Below are 23487 nucleotides of genomic sequence, written 5' to 3' on the forward strand. Positions count from 1 at the left end.
TCCATGTGGGCTACAGAGAAGCCTCTGGCACAACCCTGTGGCTCCCTTCCTCCACCAGTGCGCTAAACATGGCGCTTGATGACTTCCAGATTAGGCACATGACAAATCGTGCAATCTGAGGAGCGCAGCAGAAACTCCGGCCTGTTTCACTGCCAGAGACTTTTAGTTTCGCCTCTTGTTTTCCTTATAATGGAAAGAGACAGGGAGAATAAGGATGAGGCAAGTCTGAGCTCATCTCCATTTATACCTGGAAGAGAAAGGATGAACTCTCACCTGATGGTTGTTGAGAAGGTCTGTGGTTCTCACACATCACTCTATGAACATAATCTATGAATATGTTTAGAATAATGTGCCAGTTAATATGGAAGTAGCTTTATATGTTCTACCTTTACTAAATATAGGATGAGTGAGTGTTTTGATGTGTGTACTTTGATTTGCTGGACTGTCTTAACTCATGTCCCACAGTCCCATGTCCCATTACCATGTCCCGCAGCACACAGACACATGTTGGTGAACATGGTGATGCATTTTGTAGTTTATAAATCTGTGCAAATAATTACTGGTTTCATTTACTAGTATGGGTCACTTTCTCCAATAGATGAAACGTTAACAGTGTGGAAACACAGGTAGCAGAAGGCTGAAGGCTGGTGCTGTTGTCTCACACCCCTGGTGCTAAAGAAGAGAAGCCCTCGAGGCTGTGAGAGATTATTCCTCCTCCGAGTCCTTTTCTCTGTTGGTGGTGAATATGGTCTCCTACCAGTCTCCTGTGAACGTGTTACTCTGCTTCATTTTCCACAGGTTTGTTTGAGCAGAGACTGAAGGACTCAGCACTTCATCTGTAATTTGCTGTGAGTGTGTGTTTATTTTCTACAGCTTCTCTGAAGTGTCCATTGTTGTTTTAAATGTTTGAGTTTTATACTGATGCCCCATCAATCCAAAAGTATCATTTAAAACAAAACATACAACACAAAGTGTGCAGAAAGTGAATGGGTCTGAATGTAACTGCAGCATCTCATGTTCTTTGATAAACACTGACATCGTCTGGCTCTCAGCTGCAGGTACAGGCCGACTGACATAGTCCACCCTGTCATTCACCAGGGTCTGTTTTAAATGAACACAGAGCCTGGTCTTGTCTAGATGTTTACAGCACATAGACAACAAATATGAGAAAACCATCAAACACATACAGAAGAAGAATTTTATTGTTAATACAATAAATATACAAAACTTAAACTACTCAACATGCGACTGAAGGTGAAACCCGACTGCATTTTGAAATTACACTAAAATTTAGAGCAAACCGCTGATCATCAGTAAATCATACAAACTATACAAACATCCCTTCAGTTTTTTTCTCAGTAGTTTCATTAAAGTGTAGTCGTTAAGATGCTTCTGAGTTTAATTTCATTCTCAGTGTTTCTACCACATACTGTGTTGATTAAAAGCTTAAAGCCACAGTCCATCTACAGCACATCACACAGTTCACATTGCAATGCAGTCTAACGCCTTTTTAAGCAAGTCAAAAATAACAGCAAAAATCCTTCGGTGCCATTCAGTCTGATTCTTTTTTTAAGGAATCATCTCTTTGTATACACAGTAAATATACTCATCCAAATTAGGCCAGTGGTAAATTGAAAAAGGCAAATAGAGCAAACAGCATGTTGCAGGAAGCCTCAACAGATTTAAAAAAAAAAAAAAAAAAAAAAAGTCTCAAGGAGTCAAAAAAAAGATCCCAGACCCACAGCCACACTCTGCCCTGCACACAGGTTAAGACGTGAAGGCCCAAAATTCCCTCTATTTACACTCCTACACACATACAGAGACTTAAACATGTGACACAACAGTGATCAGACATATTCAACCAGTGAAAAAGCTACACAGCCTCCACTGACGCAACACAAGGACGTAGAATATATTAAAAAAAGACATTCAAAGCTATTTCAGCAGGTATATGCATTTAGGAAATCTAGACAATGAGACATGATGCATTGATGATTGATTGCAATCCACGTGTCTTAAATCATGAATAACCAAGCATTACAACAACATTACTGGCCATTTCTGTCATCTGTCAATTTTATTGCGAAACACTTAACATACAGCACATTTATTTAAAACCAGGGGCCAGTCAGTGTTTAATATTAAACCTCGTCATGCAAGTGAAGAATGCATCCTGAGTAGAACTGAGGTAACCTCCAGCACACAAGAAAAGCTGGAGACAAATGACTTTCCTCTTCAAAAACATTAAACTGTATAAACATGCAGCTGTATATACAGAGTAGTGGATCTCTTAGTGTTAACAGTGTCATCCATTAACCTCTGGTTGTGAAATGACACAGAAGGTAGGTGTCGTGAAAATATGCTGCAGGTCACATGTATGACTTTTCAACGATAAGCAGGAAGGCATGAGGCCAATATTAGTATGGAGGCCAATGTGCAGACGAAGAATCTAAAGACCAGATTTAAAGTGCAACTCTGTGTGATTTTGCAATGGATATGCAGATAATCATAGGCAAAAGATTACAAAACGAAGAAATACTTGAATAAACTTTAAAGTGATATTCCACCCAAAATAAAAAGCCTTGAATAATAACTCCTAAAATTTACCCGAACAATAGCTCATAAAATTTATTAATCGTTTGTTGCAGCTCTACCGTCTACAGGGGTGGATGTTTAATACTTCACACATAACATCTGGGGTGAAACATCACTCTGCCTAATTCTGAGGAAAGCAACAAGTAAAAGGCAACTGGAATGCACAGCATTCATCTTACAATACAAAGTCCCTCCACCAGGGGGCAACAGTGGTAAGTTACATACTCATGGAAAACTAAAATATTTCTAAAAATGCTGTTGTGTGTGAATTATCAACTACAGGGTGTGCGATGACGTCCATTTGCCCACTAATAAATAAAGTAGTGATTAGGATGGCAAGAACTTTGAAAATGGCTGATGGCTGGAAATGCCCAGGTAACTTTAGAAAGTCGGACTTGGTTCGGCTACGTTAGAATCTGTCCTTGAGGCGGCACAGACATTTAAATAGGCACAAAAACATTCATTTAGTTGGCCACACACACACACACACAAACTCACAGAGAAAAACAAAACAGCACACTGGTTAAGTGGTAGGAGTGCAGTGTTGTGAGGGGTCCCAGAGTCAGAGATGAGAGTGCACATGATTGCAGGGGTAGTGGGGGTAGGACAGAAGCAGTGGGGCAGGAGTTTTGAATGATCCCAGTAGTAATTTCCTCTCTGAGACAGATCTCAGCTGGCTGGGTGGTCAGCATAACCACTGTGATACTTGCAAAGTCTTCAAGTGGAAACTGGGAGATGCACTAGTGAGCGGAGGAGGAGGGTGTGGAGGGTTGATGGGCAGATGAGCGAGCTCTGTGGGCCAATCAGATCTGCTCTTTGAAGCCTCCTTGTGCGGCCCTGGAAGCAGCATTAGCAGCGGCTGTCTGGACCGTCTTGTTGGTCATGACTCCTGTGGCGAACTCCTGCTGGGCCTTCTCGAAGCTGGCGCCGGTGGTACGGTACATGGCATGGACCTGGTGAGGACGAACATGGGAGAAGAGGCGAAGAACAGAAGAATCAGGGCTCAGCAGGCGGCTACAGGTGCTACCTGATTATCTTTTAGTTTGACCGTGAGTCGACTGTACCTTTTTGAACATGATGAGGGACATGACAGCCAGCGATGTAAAAAGAGCAGCAATGAGGATCATTATAATTCCCACTGCGATGTTTCTGTTCAGGCCGGTCAGAGCTGAGATCCACCCGCTAAAGACATAAAGTCATTAAAGGAGAAGTCTGGTCACACTATTTGTTAAGGCGTACATTTCTAACACGTGTTAAAATGTTTCTGTCCTCGAAAGGCTTGAGGCCGAGTGTTGAAAAATATATAGAACACATTGATTCTTAGGGTTTCTGCTTGGCCTGTTGTCTCACCTGGCACCCCAGCCAACGATGCCAATAGACTGGAGAACGTAGATGCCAAACTGACAGATGTACACGAAGAAGAAAATGAAAAATCTGAATGAACTGTCACTCCTGCAGAAAGAAAAACAAAACAGTGTGGTTTTATCTCCACATCCAAGGTAAATATGGATTTTAAGTTTTAACGAGGAAACAGATGATAAACAAATTTAAATCCTAAACAAAAAGTGTGAAAGCTGTGTTCTGTTTTATTATGTGATGCAAAATATATCGTTATGTCATGTGATTTAAAGTCATGTGTTTTTCTCCTGCAGCTCTGATGAAGAGTGTGTCAGGTTAAAGCCCATCAACGTTTCACTTCCTCTCTTTGGTTTATTTATTTAAGAGTTCCTGAAAAACGTTTCCTTTTCTGCACATACATGCGTTGTTTACCTGAAAGCTCCATAAAGTGGTCTGTACCAACAGACGAAAGAGCAGGGTGTGAAGAGTATGAACCAGAGGATGGACAGGCCAAAGTCCACCCCACGTGAAGCATCCACACAGAACCAGGCCAGGCAACCGAGCATGTTAGCAAGCAGCGTCCCTGTATGAGCTGGTGAGAACAGGTGAGAGAGGAAAGAAGTACAATTAACATGTGGCTGGGGAGTTTAAGGAAAGCAGGACAGGGTGGCCCAGTAGACTGTAAGTCTGAGCTGGGACAGCAGGCTGGAGCTGGCTCGTGCAATAGTGTCCAATGCCCTGCCAAGCTCAGGACAGAAGTGGAAGGAAACACTGAGGTTTAATATTTCAGCTTGTAACAGTGTGGCCGACTGAGATGAGAACACATGCACACTTTAATAATTCATCATTACCATTTGTTCCTGAGGTCCCAACAGTGACTGCAGGGGCAAGGGAGTCTGTAAAACTGAAGGGATTTTTGCATCACAGTGTGAAATACAACATTCGCATGCTGGCTGACAAACCACAGCTGAGCTTGGGGGGGAGAGATGTTTGTGCTTGAGACTGAAAAGGTTTGATGAGGTTTTTATTACAGAAAGTATCTGCCCCATCTGTGTGGTCTGGATCTAAACCAACTTTAAAACAATCATCCAGCCACATGACTGCACCATGCCCCCCCTTATCATGTGACTCCTGAATTCTTCTTTTCTAAGGACTGAGCCGTACCATTAAAGAGACCAACAGATAAGTAAGAGGAAAAATAAACAAAGAGAAAAGGAAACCAACAGACTGCTACTGTAATGTCCATGTATATCATCTTCACCTGACTCATATAACAACTCCCCGACATGCAAACATCAGCACGGTTAGCATCTGTTCAGAAAGTACAGCTGAGGCTGATCTCATTCATTTTTCATATCTGACTGTATTAAATGTCACAGAAATCTGTCAAACAACTAAAACAGTTCTCAGAAAACTATAAATGTCATTTGCTTGATTGCACTAGAAGAAACGTCTTTGGCGTAAAATAATAACAACTCACACATCCAGAGGTAGTACATGATCTTGACCGTCTTCTGAAACTCTACAGGAATGTCCACAGTAATGTCGTGGTAGAAACAGGGGCCCACGGGGAACTTCTCCGGGAGGGGAGGCCAGTTGTTTTTCCTGCCTGAAATAGGACAAGACAAGAGGAGTGTGTGTGAGTACTATCTATCTATATCTATATCTATATCTATATCTATATCTATATCTATATATCTACATCTAGAGCTTAGATTAAGGAATAGTGTGTAGTCATTAAAAGTGTGACAGGCTCTAACTATGTAAAAATCTGCTTCCTGGTGAAACAGCAAGCTGTGAGTTGTTGTTTTTAGTTACGACACAGCTGACGCTAACCTCCTGAAGCGCTAAGCGACTGCATTTCCCTCTCCCGGCGGTCCAGCTCTGCAGCTTTCCTCTCCAACTCCTCCTGTCGCCTCAACAGCTCGGCAGCCGCCCGGGTCTGCTCCTGCACATGCGAAGAAAATATGTTAAAATGCTGGGAAAACAGGAGTGAGTCTGGCTGTTTGTTCAGCTCATCAGAAATTCTCCCTTTCTACTCTGGCCATAGATCCAATTCTCTACAGGAGCAGCACCAGAACACAAAAACATGTTCCCACAAACGAGATGCCCCATCAGAAGTTTTTCCCTTTGCATGCCTGGGTTTCTCTCCGACTCTCCCTGTTTGTCTCCCTCGAATAGAAAACCCAGCCGCAGATGGAAACAGCCTCCTGGTGAGTGTCATTTCTGTGCACACACTCAGCTTGAAACCAGCTGTCCTGTTAATACATTTACTACCTTCAGTGCACTGACATAACTCTGCTGACGATTCAGGATTAAACCATTGGAGATGTCACTGACACTGACTGCTTGTTCCTACGCGCAATAATATCAGCATGATGATAATGTAAAGAAGCGTCTGTTAAACCTGCCCATAGTTTTCTGTCTGTGTGAGTCCGGCAGTGGTCGGGGATACCTGTGCCTGAGGCTGCGAGTAGGCCGGAGGCTCCTCTGTGGGTTTCATGATGGCGGGTTGTGTGTTGATGGTTGGTGCTGGAGTCTTGGGGGCCATGCCTGCAGGGGTCTACAGCAGAAAACAGATGGGTTTGCATCTAAATCACATTATCATTACAACTGGCTGCAGCAGGTCTGCACCTCCTGAATCTGCAGTGCTGTACTTCTTCCATCAGAATCAAAGAGCTTAAGTTAATTCAGAATTTTATTGAAATGCAAACATGACAGGACTCGATGGAAGCTGTGTGGAATGCTTGTGTATGCACATAGTGTGGCGGTAATATAATTTTAATTATTATGCAAATCAGTGAATTTTTATTTCCAATGTAGTTAATATGTTTTGTGGGGAAAAAGAGACTGAATTACACAGGTAGGTTCCTTGTTTCTGGGTGATTTGTGCTGTGTAATTATAAAATATAGTTATAAAGCTGTGTCGCTGTGAGAATATTTAGGACTGATAAGCTCTGGGATTTAAACGCCCTGCTCAGGGACTTGTCTTATTTCCCATTTAGCACATTTTTTAATTAGCAGTGACCGCTATATTCTCATGGCAACTGCAAAATGTGTTAGTGTGGATTCACATGGATCGCTTTAGAACTGAAACAACCCTCTGAATCCTGTGAATACTTTCAGTAGGTTATAGATCGATGTGATGTATGAATGAATTCCCTGCTTCTGAATAAACTACAAGAACTCACTGGATTGGCATCTGTGAAGGGATTGTACTCCTCCAGCCCCGGAGCACCGCCCTGTCTCACTTGTGTCACTGAAGGATCCTGAAAAAAACAAACAAACAAACAAACTATTAAAACGATCTCACATACACTTTAAGAAGCTGGATACAGGCAGCAAGTTACTAAAGTGGGATTAATAATTTAACCATGAGAATATCAGGCCTGCTCTGTTTTAATCAAGTGAAGCTCTATGAGAAACCTGGCTCATGTGAGCGTAACAACCCTCCATTATTCTGCCAGATCAAGGCCAAACAGTCGTCTTTATTCAAAACGCACCAGGCCCTATAATTCAATACTGGCAAAGACAGGATGATTCCAATAATCTTCATGGGAAGACGTCTATAAATAGCCACGAGTTTCAAAAAGGGGGGTGTGAACGCTTCTGGTTGCTAAAGACAGAAATAAAAAAAGCAGACATTGTGTTTTCCCGCTTTGTCGAACTTTCTGGTTCTTTTCCCGACATTCTTGATTTGCAAGCTGAGCACATTTAAACAGTCTGTTCAAACAGTAGTGACAGACAGTTATACTGTGTAAGCAAACACAAACTAACAGCTAGGTACATTTACTCAACACATGCTTCAGGTACCTATACTTTAGTGAACTGAAGTATACAACTACTAATTTATTGTGTGCATGTTAATTCATTGCTAAAGAGATTGAAATAGTATATGAAGAAGAAATACAACAATCTGAATCTTTTTTTTTTTTTAAATCTGATGATATATTTTTTATATATTTCTATTTTTAGTAAACAAAAACCAAACCAAACACACCTGCACTATATGTTTTACTCATTAGTGGCTTTAGCGTTGGATTAAAACGACTGTTTACTCATTCAGCTAGTGGAAAATGTCAACTCTTACTAGAGTTTAGCATCACTACCTCTATTTGCATGTTAATTTCTGGTTCCTCTAGGCATCGGTTACAGTTCTGCTTTTAATAGTCTTACCATCAGCTGCTGTCAGTCTGTCACTAATGTCATTCAAATCGAAGCTCCATATTAACATCCCATCTGCTTATTCCTGAAGTGCTATCCTTATCCAGACTCAGTGCAGTCCTGTCGCTGTCTCTCCAACTCTTAAATTTCTGAGAGCATCTTCTCTGCTACTGCACAACACACACACACACACACACACACACACACACACACACACACACACACACACACACACAGGCTGCAACTTGTCACCAGACCGGGGTCATAAATATTTCAGGGCATGTTGCGTTAAAACTTTAATGCTGCCCCATTGCACAACCGAACACACACATCACTGTGCCTGTGTGAAAACTACCTCCTGTCACCTAATTAGGGCAATAAGCACCGACTAGTATCCACTATATTCTTAATGTAATAAAACATGCATTGTTTTGCATGAGCAGGTGCAGAAGTCTCACTGGCTCATGACCATGACTACTTCAACACTCTGAGTACTGTTGTTTGTTTAAAGGTGAAGCTGCAAAATGTAACAGCAGAAAAAAAAAGTATGACTGTCAATGGTCTGTGTAGTTTCCACAAAACACACGCCTGATTTAAAAGCTTTTTATTAACTAACATGGACCCTAACGTCTGTAATTAGTGCACGTCCAGAAAAATAGGCCAAAAGCAGGAAGAGCAAGCTGATGCATGACTGGGAATGATGAAATGTAGAAGAAGAAGAAGTGCCAGCGGGGATCCAAGCTCCACATGCCGCCATGATGGCACCATATGATTTCATGAAGTATTGAAGATCGCTCAGAGTAGGGATCAAAGCTCCAGTTTCTCCTCAGGTCACAAAGCTTTTGCCAACAAATGACGGGGAAATGGAAGAACAGCAGGGGATCACTAGTCATGTCACTATGTTAATGGGGCACCAGGAATGATTCACTTTTTGTGTGGCTGGATGGTCAAACTGTGCCAAACTGAGCATCTTTCATTGTCAGAAACATGGTGATTTTTCAAAGTTTATGTAATTAAACAGTAACTGTCTTTCTCTGTGTCATAATGTATCAGCCATTTACATTTTATACTAAGTCTGTCAAATCAAAATGATTTGGATGATTATCTGACTTTTAGTCCACACTGTGCCAGGAGTCCACAACCAAAAATCATTCCTTTCATTTTGTCGAAGAAGAAGAAAAAAACAGCAATGACTGTCAGAATTATTTTCAGTCGCTGGACAAATCAATGAATGGATTAATCCTTTCAGCTCTGAGAACATGCTGCACATGATCAATCGCATGCTTTCCCCATGACAAGACACTTGACAAGACAAAAGAGCGAAACAATCTGAAACCACAACGTCACACTAAGTGCTGTGCTCATTTCCTTCTGTGTTTTTGAAAAGTACTTTGTAAGAATTGCTCAAATTGAATACCCTGGGTAGAATTCAGCATTAATACTCTCAGCACTATCCTCTCTGGTGAGGTACACAAAGTCAGTCATGGTCATTTCATCTAACATCAGAATTATGCCGAATGCCTGACCTATAAACCACCCACACATGAAAACAGAAACAACATGTGCACAGGAGTTGAATTTATTTACTTAGCTCTTATGTGCAGGTTCCCTTTTACAAGACTGTCAAGATAAGAATGGTATTGGTTTACTCTAGTAAAAGTATCAGTACAACAATGTAAAAATACAATTACATTACAAATACAATACATTACAAATCAATATCATGCACTATAAATCCCTACTTATATAAAACCATTTGTAGCCTATAGGCGTCCTATGAGTATTATCAGCAGACTGTATTTGAAGTATTAAAAGTAAGAATACTTGTTTTTCATTAATTTGTCAGGCTTACAATAGTTATTACTGCTGCAATAATATGTAGTAAGTTTTTTACTATTATAAATGCTCATGGGGGGAAAACTATTATTATACACTTTATATACAGTTATATAGGTAGGGCCAGTGGTTCTTATTACCTGGGAGTCACAAAGTATCTCTGGGTGATTTGAGACAATTAATGGGAAAGGATTCAAGAAGTCATTTGTATTAATACTATATAATATGATGGACTTCACCATGTTTGATTTTTTTTTGTGTAATACTGAATAATTTGGCACTTTGGGCATTAAAAACTTCCTTATTGCATCTTTTTGGTGTAACTGCTAAAAACACAAAGGTTTGGTTTAATACCTAACACTGTGTAGTATTTTGTAAACAAGTATTTGTAGCTATATCTGGTAAGTTATGTGTAGTGGAGTAAAGGGTGTGTGATATATCAACGTTGGATAAGATGGAAACACTAAAGTAAAGCAAGTAAATGTTTACTGTGTGATATCATCACATCAGGGTTTAAATAAACACCACACACCCAAGCTCCTGCAGTGTGAATCACAGGAAACACCTTTTCATGGTTTGTCAATGGAGTGGGCCAAAGTGTACAGATGTTGGCCAAAGTGTACAGATGTTGGGTGGCAGCCAAACTAAAGCCGACTAACAAGTGAGTAGACGTTTTTGTCAGCAGCTTAACGCACAACATCCGGTGTCAGACCCGCTTGGCTAAGAAACCTGTTGTTAATGTGGAATAACGCAGCAGCTAACGCCAATGTGGCTGCCGCAGCGAGCTACGTTACCTGAAACGGGTTCTTGAAGTCCGGGTCCGCGAACGGGTTGCTGTCGAAATCTGACATTCTTGTAAAAGGACGACCTGAGTCGTTTGGTTTTACGAAACCGGAATCAATAAATGGGTGTGGACGCTGATAACGATAACCAAAGCCAGAAGCAGCTGCTTTGAAACAAGAAGAAACCAGGAGATGACACGGTCGAAGGTGAAGTCAAGTGTTGACTAGTCCTGAAACACTAACGAGGTGGAGGATTGGTCACCGGCAGCGGATCAAACGTGACTCAACGGGACGCTAGCGGAAGTGAGGAAACGTCACGTCCTACACATTAAAACCAATTCAACCAAAATATATGTCTTTTTTTGTTGTATTTTAGAATATATAAATAAACGAAATAATATTCACTTGATCTTTAATATAAACAGTTTTTTATAAAACAGTTTAATGGGTGGATATCAGAAACATAAGTGCAGAGGAATACCTTGAAAAGTAAGCTTAAAAAAATGTCACAAAACTATATTCATCTAAAGATTCATTTGCCCCCCTACGTTTTTGTTAAATAGTTAAAACTAAAATATTTTATATTACTTATTAATACTCCATTTTTAAGACGTATTTTGCGTAAACGACGTCTGATGTGTACGCTGTTTCCTCTTCACTTATTGGGTCTCTGTTAAAAACGTCCAAACGTTGTCACCGTGGCAACACAGCGGCTCGGCATTGCTGCCATAGATTTACATATTCTAGAAGGGCAGACAGCGGAGGAAACCAGAAGTCAGAGGGCGGTCTTTTCCTAGTTAATCTAGATCTATGACCCCTTCGCTGTTGAAGCCCTGTCATGTGACACCAACTTGTCCAGCTCACACTTCCGCGACTGCGTGTGAAAAGTTGGGTAAAATCTCGGAGAAGTTTGGCTCCGCAGCGGCCGTAAACGCTACGAAACGTTGGTATATTCCCGTTTTTACGAACAGTGTGTAGCTCGGAAGAGGAGCGGGAAGAGTTTACTCCACGGGCACTTGTTTAAAAGCTGAGCATGTCGACGACAGCCTTGTACAATGACCAAGGAGGAGCGGAGGCAGCGGTGGAAGCGGGGCAGGAGACCACCCCGACCTCTTCCAGCACCGGAGCTTCCTTCGGACTTTTCAGCGCAGACTTCAAAAAGTAAGCCAGCTTAGCGTGTCTTCTGTCAGCGTGGGTCGTTTTAGATAAAGTTAAACGGTTCTGGTGAACTTTATTCAGCCTGAAAAGCGCTAAGAAAGACCCCGCTGCACCAACGAGCCGGGCAGCGATGGCGAAAGACGGTTAGCTGCTTGACCTGGTGCCTGTTACTCTGAAACTCTCTTTGTAGTAAAATAATTCTCATTTCTGATGAGTTTTTGGGCTGTATCAGGCACCTGTTGTGTTGTTTATCACCCCACACCATTCACACGTCTGTCCAAGTCAGTCCTGGATTAACTGGAACCCCTGTTGACCCCCACTATGACCTTATTATTTATAACACAGCTATCTAGACCTAAAGCAATTCATAGATTGAGAGATAATTAACTGACAATATTTGTAAATTGAGGTGGATGAGCAAGAAGGTTCCTGGTCTGAAACCCATCAGGGGCCTTTCTGTGTGGAGTCTGCATGTTCTCCCTGTGCTTGTGTGGGTTTTCTCCAGGTCCTCTGGTTTCCTCCCACAGTCCAAAAACATGTATGTCAGGTTGATTGGTGACTCTAAATTGCCCATAGGAGTGAGTGTGAGTGTGTGAGGTTGTTTGTCTCTATGTGGCCCTGTGATGGACTGGGGACCTGTCCAGGGTGGACCCCTGCCTTTCACCCAGAGAGAGCTGGGATAGGCTCCAGCTGATCCCTGGGACCCTGGTTAAGGAATAAGTGGGTATAGAAGATAGATGTTAACTTGGGCCTCAGGAAATTAAGGAAACATTTTAGTATTTGTGATATTAATTGAACAAATTGGCTGAACAATATAACCCAAAACAGTTTAGGTAACGTTATAGCAGACCCATCATAGATGTTATAGTATTTCAGTGGTGCACATTTTTAAGACAATTGTGAATAAACAAAATACGAAGAGAGAAGGGATATAAAGTAAACCTGGGGATCTGGGGCCCCTGGAGCTACACAGCATAAAGTAACAGAAATATTTCTATATTTTCCCTTTGTTGTTGCTCTGGTCATCGAATCAAATGTTGACCCAGAAATATTAATACTTCTGCATCTTATTTGGTCATTAAATGCTATAAAATGATCCAACATCTGCAGGCAGGCATAGTAAGACAGCTCACAGCCTGCTGATGGATCATACTGACCTCCACATGCTCTCACAGGAGAATAAAATGCAAATCATCGCTGGTTATTATCTAGCTTTCATCACATTATCAGAGGTCTGGACACAAGATATGTCTGACTCACTTTCAGTTTGTTCTTACAGGTAATACACAACTTCTGATTAGTAAACAAAGTCCCCTTTATACAGTAACTTGAAGTATACTGTTGTGGATCTGGATCTACTGCAGACAGTCACAACTAGGTTTCCAAACAGTGCTTAACTTGTGTTCAGTGTCATGTGTATCATGTGTTGAACAGGCTTAGTGTATCAAAATCATATCAGCATCAGGAGGAATAATATTTCATTAGATTTATAACAAACAAACAAGCAAATATGTATATACATGATTTCTCAGTGCTTTTTTTTTTGACAACATGTGAAGACACCAGGACCTTTTTATTTGTCTGCATTCAACCGCTGTGTAAGAGGCTGCATGTAAAGATCTGGTATTAAGTATGTGATAATAGGATTACAGTTTGAAAGAGGCTTTGTATTGTAGGGTTTTAAAGTAACACAGCTGTTTGGGTTTGGCCATAAAGCACCTGTTTGATTTACTCAGCCAAGTCTCGTTATTGTCATGATGCCTGGTGGGGATAGATGGGAAAAGAATGATTTGTACTTAATTTTTTAGGAGATTTAACCTACTAGAATTTTTCAATATATAAGACATTTTAGACCCAACACATGTTTCTGACATGGCTGTTTTGGTGCAGGCAGTAAAAAAGTGTATGTATTTATGGCAAGATGCAACTTTTCAGTGCTATGAAACCAAAACTGGATTGTCAGCATGTTTTGGTCATGTGTTTTAGTGTCTTATGTCAGAAACCTGACACTAGGGGGCAGCCAATCATCAGAGTAAACATCCTGTGCATTTTTGTAATTTCTTGTAAAATCAGTGATTGTGCATTTCAGCTGCTTTGGTTTAGTGTCGTCTGAGTGGGTGAGATGCTACACACCACACCAACTGTACACATTTGGGCCTCAGAGCTGATCTTGTTGGCTTTTGGTGAAAGAAATGCTGTTATGCTATGCACGTAGACTTTTACTCTCTCGTGTTGGCTTACCTTGCCGCTTATTATTATGTTTAGAGCAAGCTTTTACCTGCTTTTGTGTAAAAGTGTAAGTATAAAACGTCGGTTAGTGTGTTAAATGGAGCCTCTAAACTGTCTCACATGTTAGTTAGTCATATGTTTACTTACCTCTAGGCCAAGCTGGAACAGTAGAAAGAATGAGAAGGGCATGAATGATACTTCTGTTTGCACGTCTGCCTGACACAATCCCAACAATGCCCGACCTTTGCATCCTAAACTGTGTCTCTATCCCATATTCAGTGTCCTCAGCATTTGTCTTTGTTTGATATTTAAATAAAGTTAACCCCAGCTTGTTTCAATACTTGAGGACATATTGAGACCTGCTACATCAAGTTGTGTTTTTGTTGTGTGCATGGGCACAGCAACATTCCTGTAATGATCTGCAGTCTCAAAGCCCTCTTCTTACTGGCTGAGAGCCCTGTGCCAGGCAGAGTAACATGTGACTCCTTTATTATCTGTGACTAAAGAGACATTGCACTGTGCTTGAGTGGCTCGGTTGTATGGATTTGTTGCATGAACAGTAAATTCAGATACTGATTCAGATTCTTCATGTACCTAATCATATTTTAGTACTTTTTTTCTGACTAGTTGCAAACTTGTGCCATCTCAGACCTTCCACTGGCACTACTCCCACCCACTGATAGGTGGGTCCAAACATTTGCACAAGAACTTGCATATTTTCCCAGACTTCTTGGCATGCTCGATCACCAGAGCTGGATCGGCTTGATTTATTTTTCCCCTCTTATTATAACGTACGAGCTCTGTGTGAGTTTTTCCCTTAACTGACATAACCAAACATACAATTTTTGCCGCAGTATTTAAACCCCATGTTTTCATTTTGGTTTCTGCACGGATATAATTGTTCTACAATGGCCACTTTCTTGACTTTTCTCAGACACTGTAACTGCCAGTGTTTATTGCAGCAAACATGTACTTTTTGTTATAATTCAGAGAGACACGTTCTGTATAAAAATTCTCTGAAGATGTATTTGCAAACATCTGCATTTCTATGACAACTGATGACAAGGGTTGTGTGAAACAGTGAAAGCTCCACTTTCACACGCATTTAAAATGGGTCCTACAATTCTGTTTGTACTTGAGGAAAAATGTGACTGCAGCGTTTCATTCTTTCATTTCTGAATAAAAAGGCAGATGTGGGTAATCGTTAAGACCACATCAGTATTTTGTGCCCTCACTTTATTAAGACATCTTACCTTTAATATGCTGTTACAGAGTTAGGGTTTCACTGAGTTGTTCTGGTGTAACTCCTTAAATTTTAAAATGCTGGACTTCAAGAACTGAACAGTAAATTCTGAGCAGCAGACATCAGTTTATGTGGTGTTCGTTGAACCACTTGAGCCACTCCCTCTTCTTTCAGCACTTTAACTCGGCTGTTTCTTGTTACCGTTACACAAATTAATACCAGCGACAAAATTCAGTTAATGCACTCAAGAAAAAACACCGAAGATAAATTTCTGAATCATCTTTGTGCCGTGTTTGTAAACTTAATAAAATTCAGCTCTCGCCTCTTGCTGTTTCGGGCTGATGAGGCTGCTGGCAGAGAGCTCCCAGTCACATGGAAACACTGATCTCTGCAGTCCATCTGCCCTTCATCACTTCAGTTTGAGAGCTGTGTATGATTACTATCTATTCTAACGCTGTTTGTTAATTGGAAAAAAACACAGTAATGAAATCTGCCTTGTTTGTTCAACTCCCACAAATTGCACTGAGGTGTAGAGCTGCAATAATAATTAAATCATGACTTTAATATCAAATACACTCTGACTTCACATTTAACAGCATGCCATTCAATGAAGTGGATATGCATGTGGCCCATTTCTGATAAATGTTAATTAAGAAAGTGCCGAAGCTAATGTATACAATAATATAATCAATCTCAGCAGTGATGGGGAAAAGATGTGAACGACTCGCAGGATGCAGATACTTGGCTTTTTGTGTGAAGGATGTGTGTAGGTGGTGATTTAACATAATGAGCGTTAGAAAAGAAAAGCGTGGGTGCTGTACAATAAAGAGTATTATTGCAGATGGTACTACTGGTAGAAATTAGCTTAAACTGGTGCTTTAAGCAGCACATTAACATTTAAATGGTTCATAACACAATAAAATACACTGTATACATACATGTATAGTATTTATCAGCACTTATAACACTAGACAAATATTTTGTCATTACCGTTTTTGCTGTAATATCATTATCTGTCTATACCCAACCTGCACTGGGTGCCCATAGGTAGAATTACAAAAACAAACATTTGTTTCTGTTCACAGCTGCATTATAGTGTTGTAAACACTTTGTTTAATATTTATAGACTCTAAAACTACCTAATAGTTGAAGTTAAGTGTTAGTGCTTAACCTAGTAATATTGAATATGCATGAGGCTGTGTGCATGTGGAAAAAAAAAAAAAAAGAGAACACTGTGATTTGGTTAATTATAAAGACATTTAAGGTCAGTCAGGCCTTCACATGAGCCATTTCCTCCCAAAAGTTCAGGAGGCAAAATTTGTGGCTTGTTCCATTCACATCTTAAAGGGTATTTCCTGACATTCAATTTGTTACTTACCTTTGATAGGCCTGCCAAACTTGGCAGCGTATGTGCTGTTAGTGGTGTCAGGCTGAAGTGGGTGATTGTGCAGTGGAGGTGATGAAAAGTAGCTCAGTGTTTACCCACCAGTGTAGATAAGGCCCTCCTTTTTCCCCTAAAGGGAAGTGACCACAGTTGCACAGAGACAAGTCGCATACACAGCCAGAAAGCAGGTGAGATAGCCTGGTTCCCAGAGAAAACCCTACACGTGTCAGGAGAAAGGAGTGACCATTTAACCACAGCTGAGCGGCAGGTAGTTTCAGGGGGCGGTGGCCTACAGGAGACTACAAGGAGAGAGGTCTTACCCGAGTGAGCAGGCACTACCCTCAAACATAAGGATGACTTGATGTTAGAAAGCTGACAGAACATCTTGTGACTTATTTTACCCGAGAGAAGAGGAAGAGAGCAGTGAATGACAGGCACAAAGCCAGTGGCGCCTGTGCTGGTTTTCCACTGTTCTCAGCTTTGACAGTTATGAAGAAGACGAGGAGAGAACTGTAAATAAAGCCAAGAGAACAGGGCACACAGCCTGAAGGAAAGTGATTACTTTGGTTCTCTGTTGAGTTCCTGGAAACACAGTCAGTTGGATTTGTAGACTGCTTTTTACCCAGCTAACACGCACAGAAGGAGTTGTATTTGTTGAAAGAGTTTTTGGGCAGTGGTGGAGGAGAGCCGGTATGGAAGTTGGTTTCTCTTTACGCTCGGAGGCAGTGGGAGCTATGAGGACAGCTCTGGTGTCTGCTGAGAACTTACAGCTCACTCTGAAGACCGAGCTGAGTCAAGAAGAACAGGCCCTCACACAGAACAGCAGTAGCCCCAAGGATTCACCCAGCGACGGGTAATGTAGTAAGATCACTGTGAAGTGTTTTCACTTGATGGCTAATTGTGTGTTTTTATGTTTGGTTTTCTCATCATGTCTGTCAGCCCAAGCGTCGTTGTCTTTCAAGGGAGATATATCAAGATATAACCAATTTAGAAACCATGTTTTAAAACAATTGTAGTTGCTGATTACCAGAGCTGGACTGCTAAATATGTATATGGGCTGATATCACTCAGCAAAAGCTAAAGTGGAGCACATTAAACTATGACCCAAAGATGGCGCTAATGAGCAGGCAGTTAATACAGTTAATCCTGAAGGAACCTTGAATATCTGTCATGGCAATACATGAAATATCTGTTGAGATATTTCATTCTGGACCAAAGTGATGAATAAACTAACCCTGACATAACCAAGAACCTCCTGAAGACATATATTAAGTTGAGATAAAGTTTGCAATTAAATTTTTGACCATATTTTGTTTTCTGTGTGGACATTGTCTCTGTGTGGAACAGACAACCTGCTGTGCTGTTTTACAATGACACTATGTGTTAGCATTAGCATTAGCATTAGTCAAAGAATGAGACTTGTGCTATGTGAGTGTGGTGCAGTTTCAGCAGGAATTGCTCAGACGCTCTGTTGTGCTGGTAATAACATTTTTGCTGTTCAGTGCTTTGTCCGTGAACTACAGGAACCCTGCAGATCTACAGGAGCCAGTGTGACCCTTGTGCTGGTTTCCCTCTAATCTGAAGCTGTCACAGATGTGGTAGACGCAGAGTTTTCACAGTAACTCTGCACAAACTCTTCCCTTCTGAGACCAATAACTCCAGGCAGCTCAGTGTTGACCAGAATTTTTTCATTTCTCAGGAATGACGACCTTAAAGAGATGTTGGAAAGCAACAAGGAGTCGCTCAAACTGGAGGCCATGAAAAGGATCGTTGGGGTGAGTGCATCATGGGAATTCACACACTGGGCAAAAATCAAAAAATGTAAATTACTGTAAACATTGTGTTAGTCTTGTCTTGGCTGTTGAGTTAAACATTAGTGGCTAAAATAATTTTATCGTTCGGTTTGTTTTCAGCTGATTGCCAAAGGGAGAAATGCATCTGATCTGTTTCCTGCTGTGGTGAAGAACGTCGCGAGTAAGAACATCGAGGTATGACATTAATATATCACAGGACAGCATCATCATTCCTGTTAGTACGTTTGGCTCTTATGATAAATTTTATCCTCGTGAGTTCTCTGCGTGACGTAACAGAGGAAACTTCCTCATACAGAAAAGAACAGTAGACGTATGGATTATCTTCATTTGGAAGGTTTTACTTCATTCATTTTATTTATTCAGTTAATTTTTGTTTATATTGTACAACTTAGAGAAAAATGACTCCTACAGATTAATGTGAATCAATACATTAGCGGAGAAAAAGAAAATAATAGTGCAATAAAGCACAAAATAAATACATAAGCAGGGATTTATGTGTAAGAGTGCCACACACACACTTTTTCTTCACAAATCATAAATTTGCCTGAGGGGAGCTTTGCGATCAGTATAGCATATAACAACCTTAGACCACTACTAGCACAACTAGTTTAATTACTGCTGATTATAAGTCAATGCAGCAGCCCCATAAATGTATGTGAGATACTGTGGGCCTGTGTTAATACTCCATTAAGTCATGTAATACGTGAGCCACGACAGACTCGTGCACAGACTATTCTATGAATGTCCAAAACACTAAACAACAGCTCAAGAGGGCTTCCCATGCCCATAGCTTGTGAATATTGATTAGCAGCAGCAGAATAATCAGTAGCATGAGGGGCAGCATGTGAGCAGGGGACCTGGAGCCGGGCGCCGTGTGCAAGGCATGCAGCCGAAGCAGCTCATGGCAGGGTAGGGGAGCAGGTGGGTGGATGTAATTGGCAGAAGAGAGCCCACAGTCACGTCTCCTCTCCCCCACCTCATACACACCAGCTGCTTAGGTAGTGTGAGGTCCTGGTCTGCGTTTCTTTTCCTAGACTCTATCTCACTAAAAATGGCCTCTTGCCTTGTTCCCACCATCATCCCTTTGTCCTGGTCACTGTGAGCTGCCATTGATTCCCACTAATTAGAAAACAGCACAAGACCATGCAGGTTATTGACAGTGATGCGTGATTTAATATCAGTGCTCTTTATTTTCTTTAATAATTGCTGTATTTCATTCAACACCACATGTAATACGTGACTGTGTGTTTGCTTGTTTTGTCGCACTCGTAAATATTTTTGAGTCCATATTCAAGTTACAAGTAGAGAAACTGTAAAATTTCATTTCGTACTGAGCAAGTTTCACTTGTAGATCCCTTAATCATCTACTTAACTGCTCAAAATGAAATCACTCGACTGCTCTGGGGCCATAAAAACCGGATCCTTGAGGGCAGATGGGTTGTGTCTCCTTTTTATAGTGAGTAATGCCATTAATTCCAGCAGTAATGACCAGAACGATGATTGAGAACTATGGCGCACTGCTGCAGGTCAATACTCACTGCATTAGAAAGCATGGTGCTGATTACTGGATAAAGCTCTTGGCAATTGTACCTAAAATGTAACCTTACCCCTGACCTCAACTTTAAATCAGTTTTTTTTTAAATTAAATTATAAATACTTCCTCAAATAAATCATCATTTTTTATAACCTGTTTTCTTCCAGTGCCACTAGCTGGAAATCCATAGTCCCATGGGCAGAAATCAGCTCTGGTTATTCTCCCCTTTTTCTGAATAGCTCCAGAGAATCAACAGAGGAACAGCCTTTGACCTCCAGTCAAACATGTCAGAAAGCAGGGCAAATATTTTCTCTGGCTTTCCTGTAAGAAAAGAAGTAGGTGTAGAAACCATAACAAAAGATGGGGGTGCAAACAATTCAATGGCAATTTCTGAAAGGAACAAAAATACATAACCTCACTGCTCTTCCTGAAACAACAGTGAATAGAGTCTGCCGCTAGTGACATCAAGACGGGAAAAATTTCTGTACCAGCTTTTTCTTCCACCCTTTGAAATAATAAACTCAAATTTCCCAGGGAAAAACAGAACTTGAAGAGGACTTTCTCTATTGTTTCATACCTTATTGTTCATTTTATTCCTTTTTATATTGCTGAAGTCTTTTGACTCTGCATGTCCTTTATTAAATTTCAGCACAGAGCTAGTTTGCTTTAGTGTGTTGCATTAATCCCTCTTTGCATCCAGTTCAACTTAATGCTGTTTGATTTAATTGTCCTTTGTAGCTTAAGAAGCTTGTGTATGTCTACCTGGTGAGGTACGCAGAAGAGCAACAGGACTTGGCTTTACTCTCCATAAGCACCTTCCAGCGGGCCCTCAAGGTAGCATTTCAATTTTATCATTGCTGAAATATTTAATGCCATTCTTTCGTTATAGTGTATGTCGCCTAATCTCGTTGTTTATTGTTTCATACCTTTTGTGGTGGTGTCATTCTTTGTGTTAGGACCCAAACCAGTTCATCCGGGCCAGCGCACTGAGGGTTTTGTCCAGTATCCGTGTCCCCATTATTGTCCCCATCATGATGTTGGCCATCAAGGAGGCTGCAGCTGACCTGTCCCCGTATGTCAGGAAGACTTCTGCCCACGCGATCCAGAAGCTCTACAGGTACAGTTCCTCAGGGCTCCAGCATCAGCTGCATTCATCACTGAGTAAAGCCAGCAGCTCGTAGTGGCACAGGCTGGCTTGACTGGCTCTCCTTACCTGAGCAGTCAGTGCGGTTAAATGCTGGGTAATGTTGATATAAAGGGTTTTGCCTTCGAGTTATCACACTCTTATCTACTGAATATGGCACAAGTCTAAGAATGACTGACTTAAAGCATGAACAAAGTAAATCTGAACCAAATCCACAACAGATCACTGGCATATTTCCATTAATGATCGATATCTGGTGCTAGTTTTTGTGTGTTTACCAGTGTGAAATGTATGCACTGCTTAGAAAATTCTTACAAAGTGCTGCTAAAGATAAATATTTTCATTACTGATTAATCTGGCTATTATTTTCTCAATCGTTTTCTCTGTGTACATGCCAAAATATAGAGTTGCCTGTTGTAATTTCACAAAGCCCCAAACGGTGTATTTAAATTGCTTGTTTTGTTTCCCCATACAGTATAAAACCTGAAATTATTCAGTTTGCGATCAAATAGCACAAAGAGAATCAGTAAATCATCACATTTTCTAACCAGCAAGTGTTTGTTATTGTTTATTTGAGAATACAAGCCCTGATCGTTCACAGGCAAGTGCTGCAGTGCTGGTGAAGGGTGGGGTCAAACTCATGAGTACTACAGTACTACAGTATACTAAGACTGGATTTAGTATTTTGAGTAATATTTATATTACATTGTTTAAGCAGAAACAAATCCTATTTACTTTTGGTTAATGAGCAGTACGTGAGTAACGCAGGGAGGGACTTTGTGCATACTCTTGATCAGAAAATAAAACATGCATATGTGTAGTTGATTCAATCTGCTGTATGCACATCTCTGTATTCTGAGCACACAGAGGGGACATGATTTAATTTGTAAGTCCATCGAGTTTTCATGTTATGTGGATATATTCTTTTAATTGACAATTTATTTCGAAGCTCCCTCTCTCTTTTGTCTTCAGCCTTGATCCGGACCAGAAGGAGCAGCTGATTGAAGTGATAGAGAAACTACTGAAAGACAAAAGCACAGTAAGTACAGAATGAGCTGCACCCTGTTGGAGAGTGTGAACCACTGGAGGGCGCCCCAGACAAGCAATTCAAATCCTAGCTCTCTATCCCACAGCTCATTCGGCAATGCCATGGTTTGTTAACACCCACTTAAACCCACACATCTTCAGATGCTCCTTGTTAAGTGTCCATTTGGAAGGAATTTTTGCACTGATGCTAGTGTCAGCTTAATTTTCTCAAAGGCCAGCTTCTTGGCTTTTTTTTTTCTTCCAAAATGGATGGTAAATGAGTTGGATTTTTAAATTCTGTGTTTAGGTCAGTCACAGACACAATGCAGGCAGCCCATTAGAAGTCAGCAGGCAGCACATTCATTTGAGGAGGTCACAGTGAATACTAAGGGTGTTTAAATGCCAATTTCACATATGTAGACGCTCTCTACAGAATGTAGTGTATGTTGTGTGTTTGTACGTGCAAGTCATGCACAGTTTGTTGTAATTATGTATTCATAGCGTATACCTATCATTATACAAACAAAACAAAGCAGCTTAGGCCAAGGGGGGATGGAAAGCCCAGTACCAGATACATAGCATATTTAGCCCCAGACGCTAACGAAGACAGATGACTTGTCCCTGTTGGAGCCCACATTGTGACGCTGGGGACAGAGAGAGAGGGCACTATCCTCACACAGACACACAAGCACAGTCGGTGATAAATAGTGAAAAATCCACACATAGTGAATAGTTAATAGCTATCAAGTGATGCATTTGTATGATGCAAGGATGATGCTATGCAGCATTCCCATAACAATAAACAAGTCTAGCTATGTGTTTTTCTATATGCAGAGGGTAATGTGAGTGTGTCCTGGAGTTGAACCTGTGTTGTCGCGTGTTACTGAGGGAGAACATGTATCTTAATGTAATGGCCACTGTGCAGATTTTACACATAAAGATAAAATAACACAACCACTGACGCTGTCCGTATTGTTAATTCACTTTCACCGACAGAAATTAGTGTGGGGTGTTTGAAATATGAAGGATGTGGCCCTAAGCAGGCTGGGATTATTAATATGCTATTTTATGAAGCTGTTTTTTTTCAGTCTCCCAACTTTACGCAAGTGGAGCAGTACAGTAAATCTCAGAAATGCCCTTTAGCTAATGGTGTTATACTTTGGAGTTTATTAGAACTACATAGTATTTGAATATGGTTGACAGACATGTTTCAAACATTTGTTTAATTGACACTGTGGAC

The 23487-nt window shown here is 40.9% G+C and overlaps 2 protein-coding genes across 3 annotated transcripts in view; one reads left to right on the forward strand and one right to left on the reverse strand.

The window, feature by feature from the left end:
* Positions 1–1362: 1362 nt before the first annotated feature.
* On the reverse strand, positions 1363–10971 carry LOC113124867 (secretory carrier-associated membrane protein 1). The gene is made up of 9 exons (XM_026298013.1): positions 10728–10971; positions 7125–7202; positions 6389–6496; positions 5770–5881; positions 5414–5542; positions 4366–4525; positions 3946–4047; positions 3660–3777; positions 1363–3548 (listed from the first exon to the last, which is right to left on the reverse strand). Exons 1-9 carry the CDS (start codon positions 10782–10784, stop codon positions 3399–3401), a joined length of 1014 nt encoding a protein of 337 aa, XP_026153798.1. The 5' UTR covers positions 10785–10971; the 3' UTR covers positions 1363–3398.
* Positions 10972–11560: 589 nt separating this feature from the next.
* The window catches only part of ap3b1a (adaptor related protein complex 3 subunit beta 1a), a 44781-nt gene continuing 32854 nt past the window's right edge, over positions 11561–23487 (forward strand). Inside the window, exons 1-6 of one of the 2 annotated variants that reach the window (XM_026297371.1) lie at positions 11561–11876; positions 18429–18504; positions 18643–18717; positions 20816–20911; positions 21034–21194; positions 22194–22260. In XM_026297371.1, coding sequence (XP_026153156.1) covers positions 11749–11876; positions 18429–18504; positions 18643–18717; positions 20816–20911; positions 21034–21194; positions 22194–22260 — 603 coding nt within the window. In that variant the 5' untranslated portion in view covers positions 11561–11748. Of the gene's footprint in view, positions 11877–16916; positions 17583–18428; positions 18505–18642; positions 18718–20815; positions 20912–21033; positions 21195–22193; positions 22261–23487 lie in introns of those variants that run through there. The other variant, XM_026297370.2, reaches the window with a different exon arrangement.

This window comes from Mastacembelus armatus, chromosome 12, assembly GCF_900324485.2.
Source record: "Mastacembelus armatus chromosome 12, fMasArm1.2, whole genome shotgun sequence".
NCBI lineage: Eukaryota > Metazoa > Chordata > Actinopteri > Synbranchiformes > Mastacembelidae > Mastacembelus > Mastacembelus armatus.

Excerpts from the sequence above, each read along its gene's own strand:
- LOC113124867 (XM_026298013.1), bottom strand. The coding sequence starts at position 10,784 with ATGTCAGATTTCGACAGCAACCCGTTCGCGGACCCGGACTTCAAGAAC. Across the intron at positions 5,882-6,388 it reads ACTCGCAGCCTCAGGCACAG|GAGCAGACCCGGGCGGCTGC; the intron begins GTATCCCCGACC and ends TCGCATGTGCAG. Across the intron at positions 4,526-5,413 it reads CATGTACTACCTCTGGATGT|CTCATACAGGGACGCTGCTT; the intron begins GTGAGTTGTTAT and ends TGTTCTCACCAG.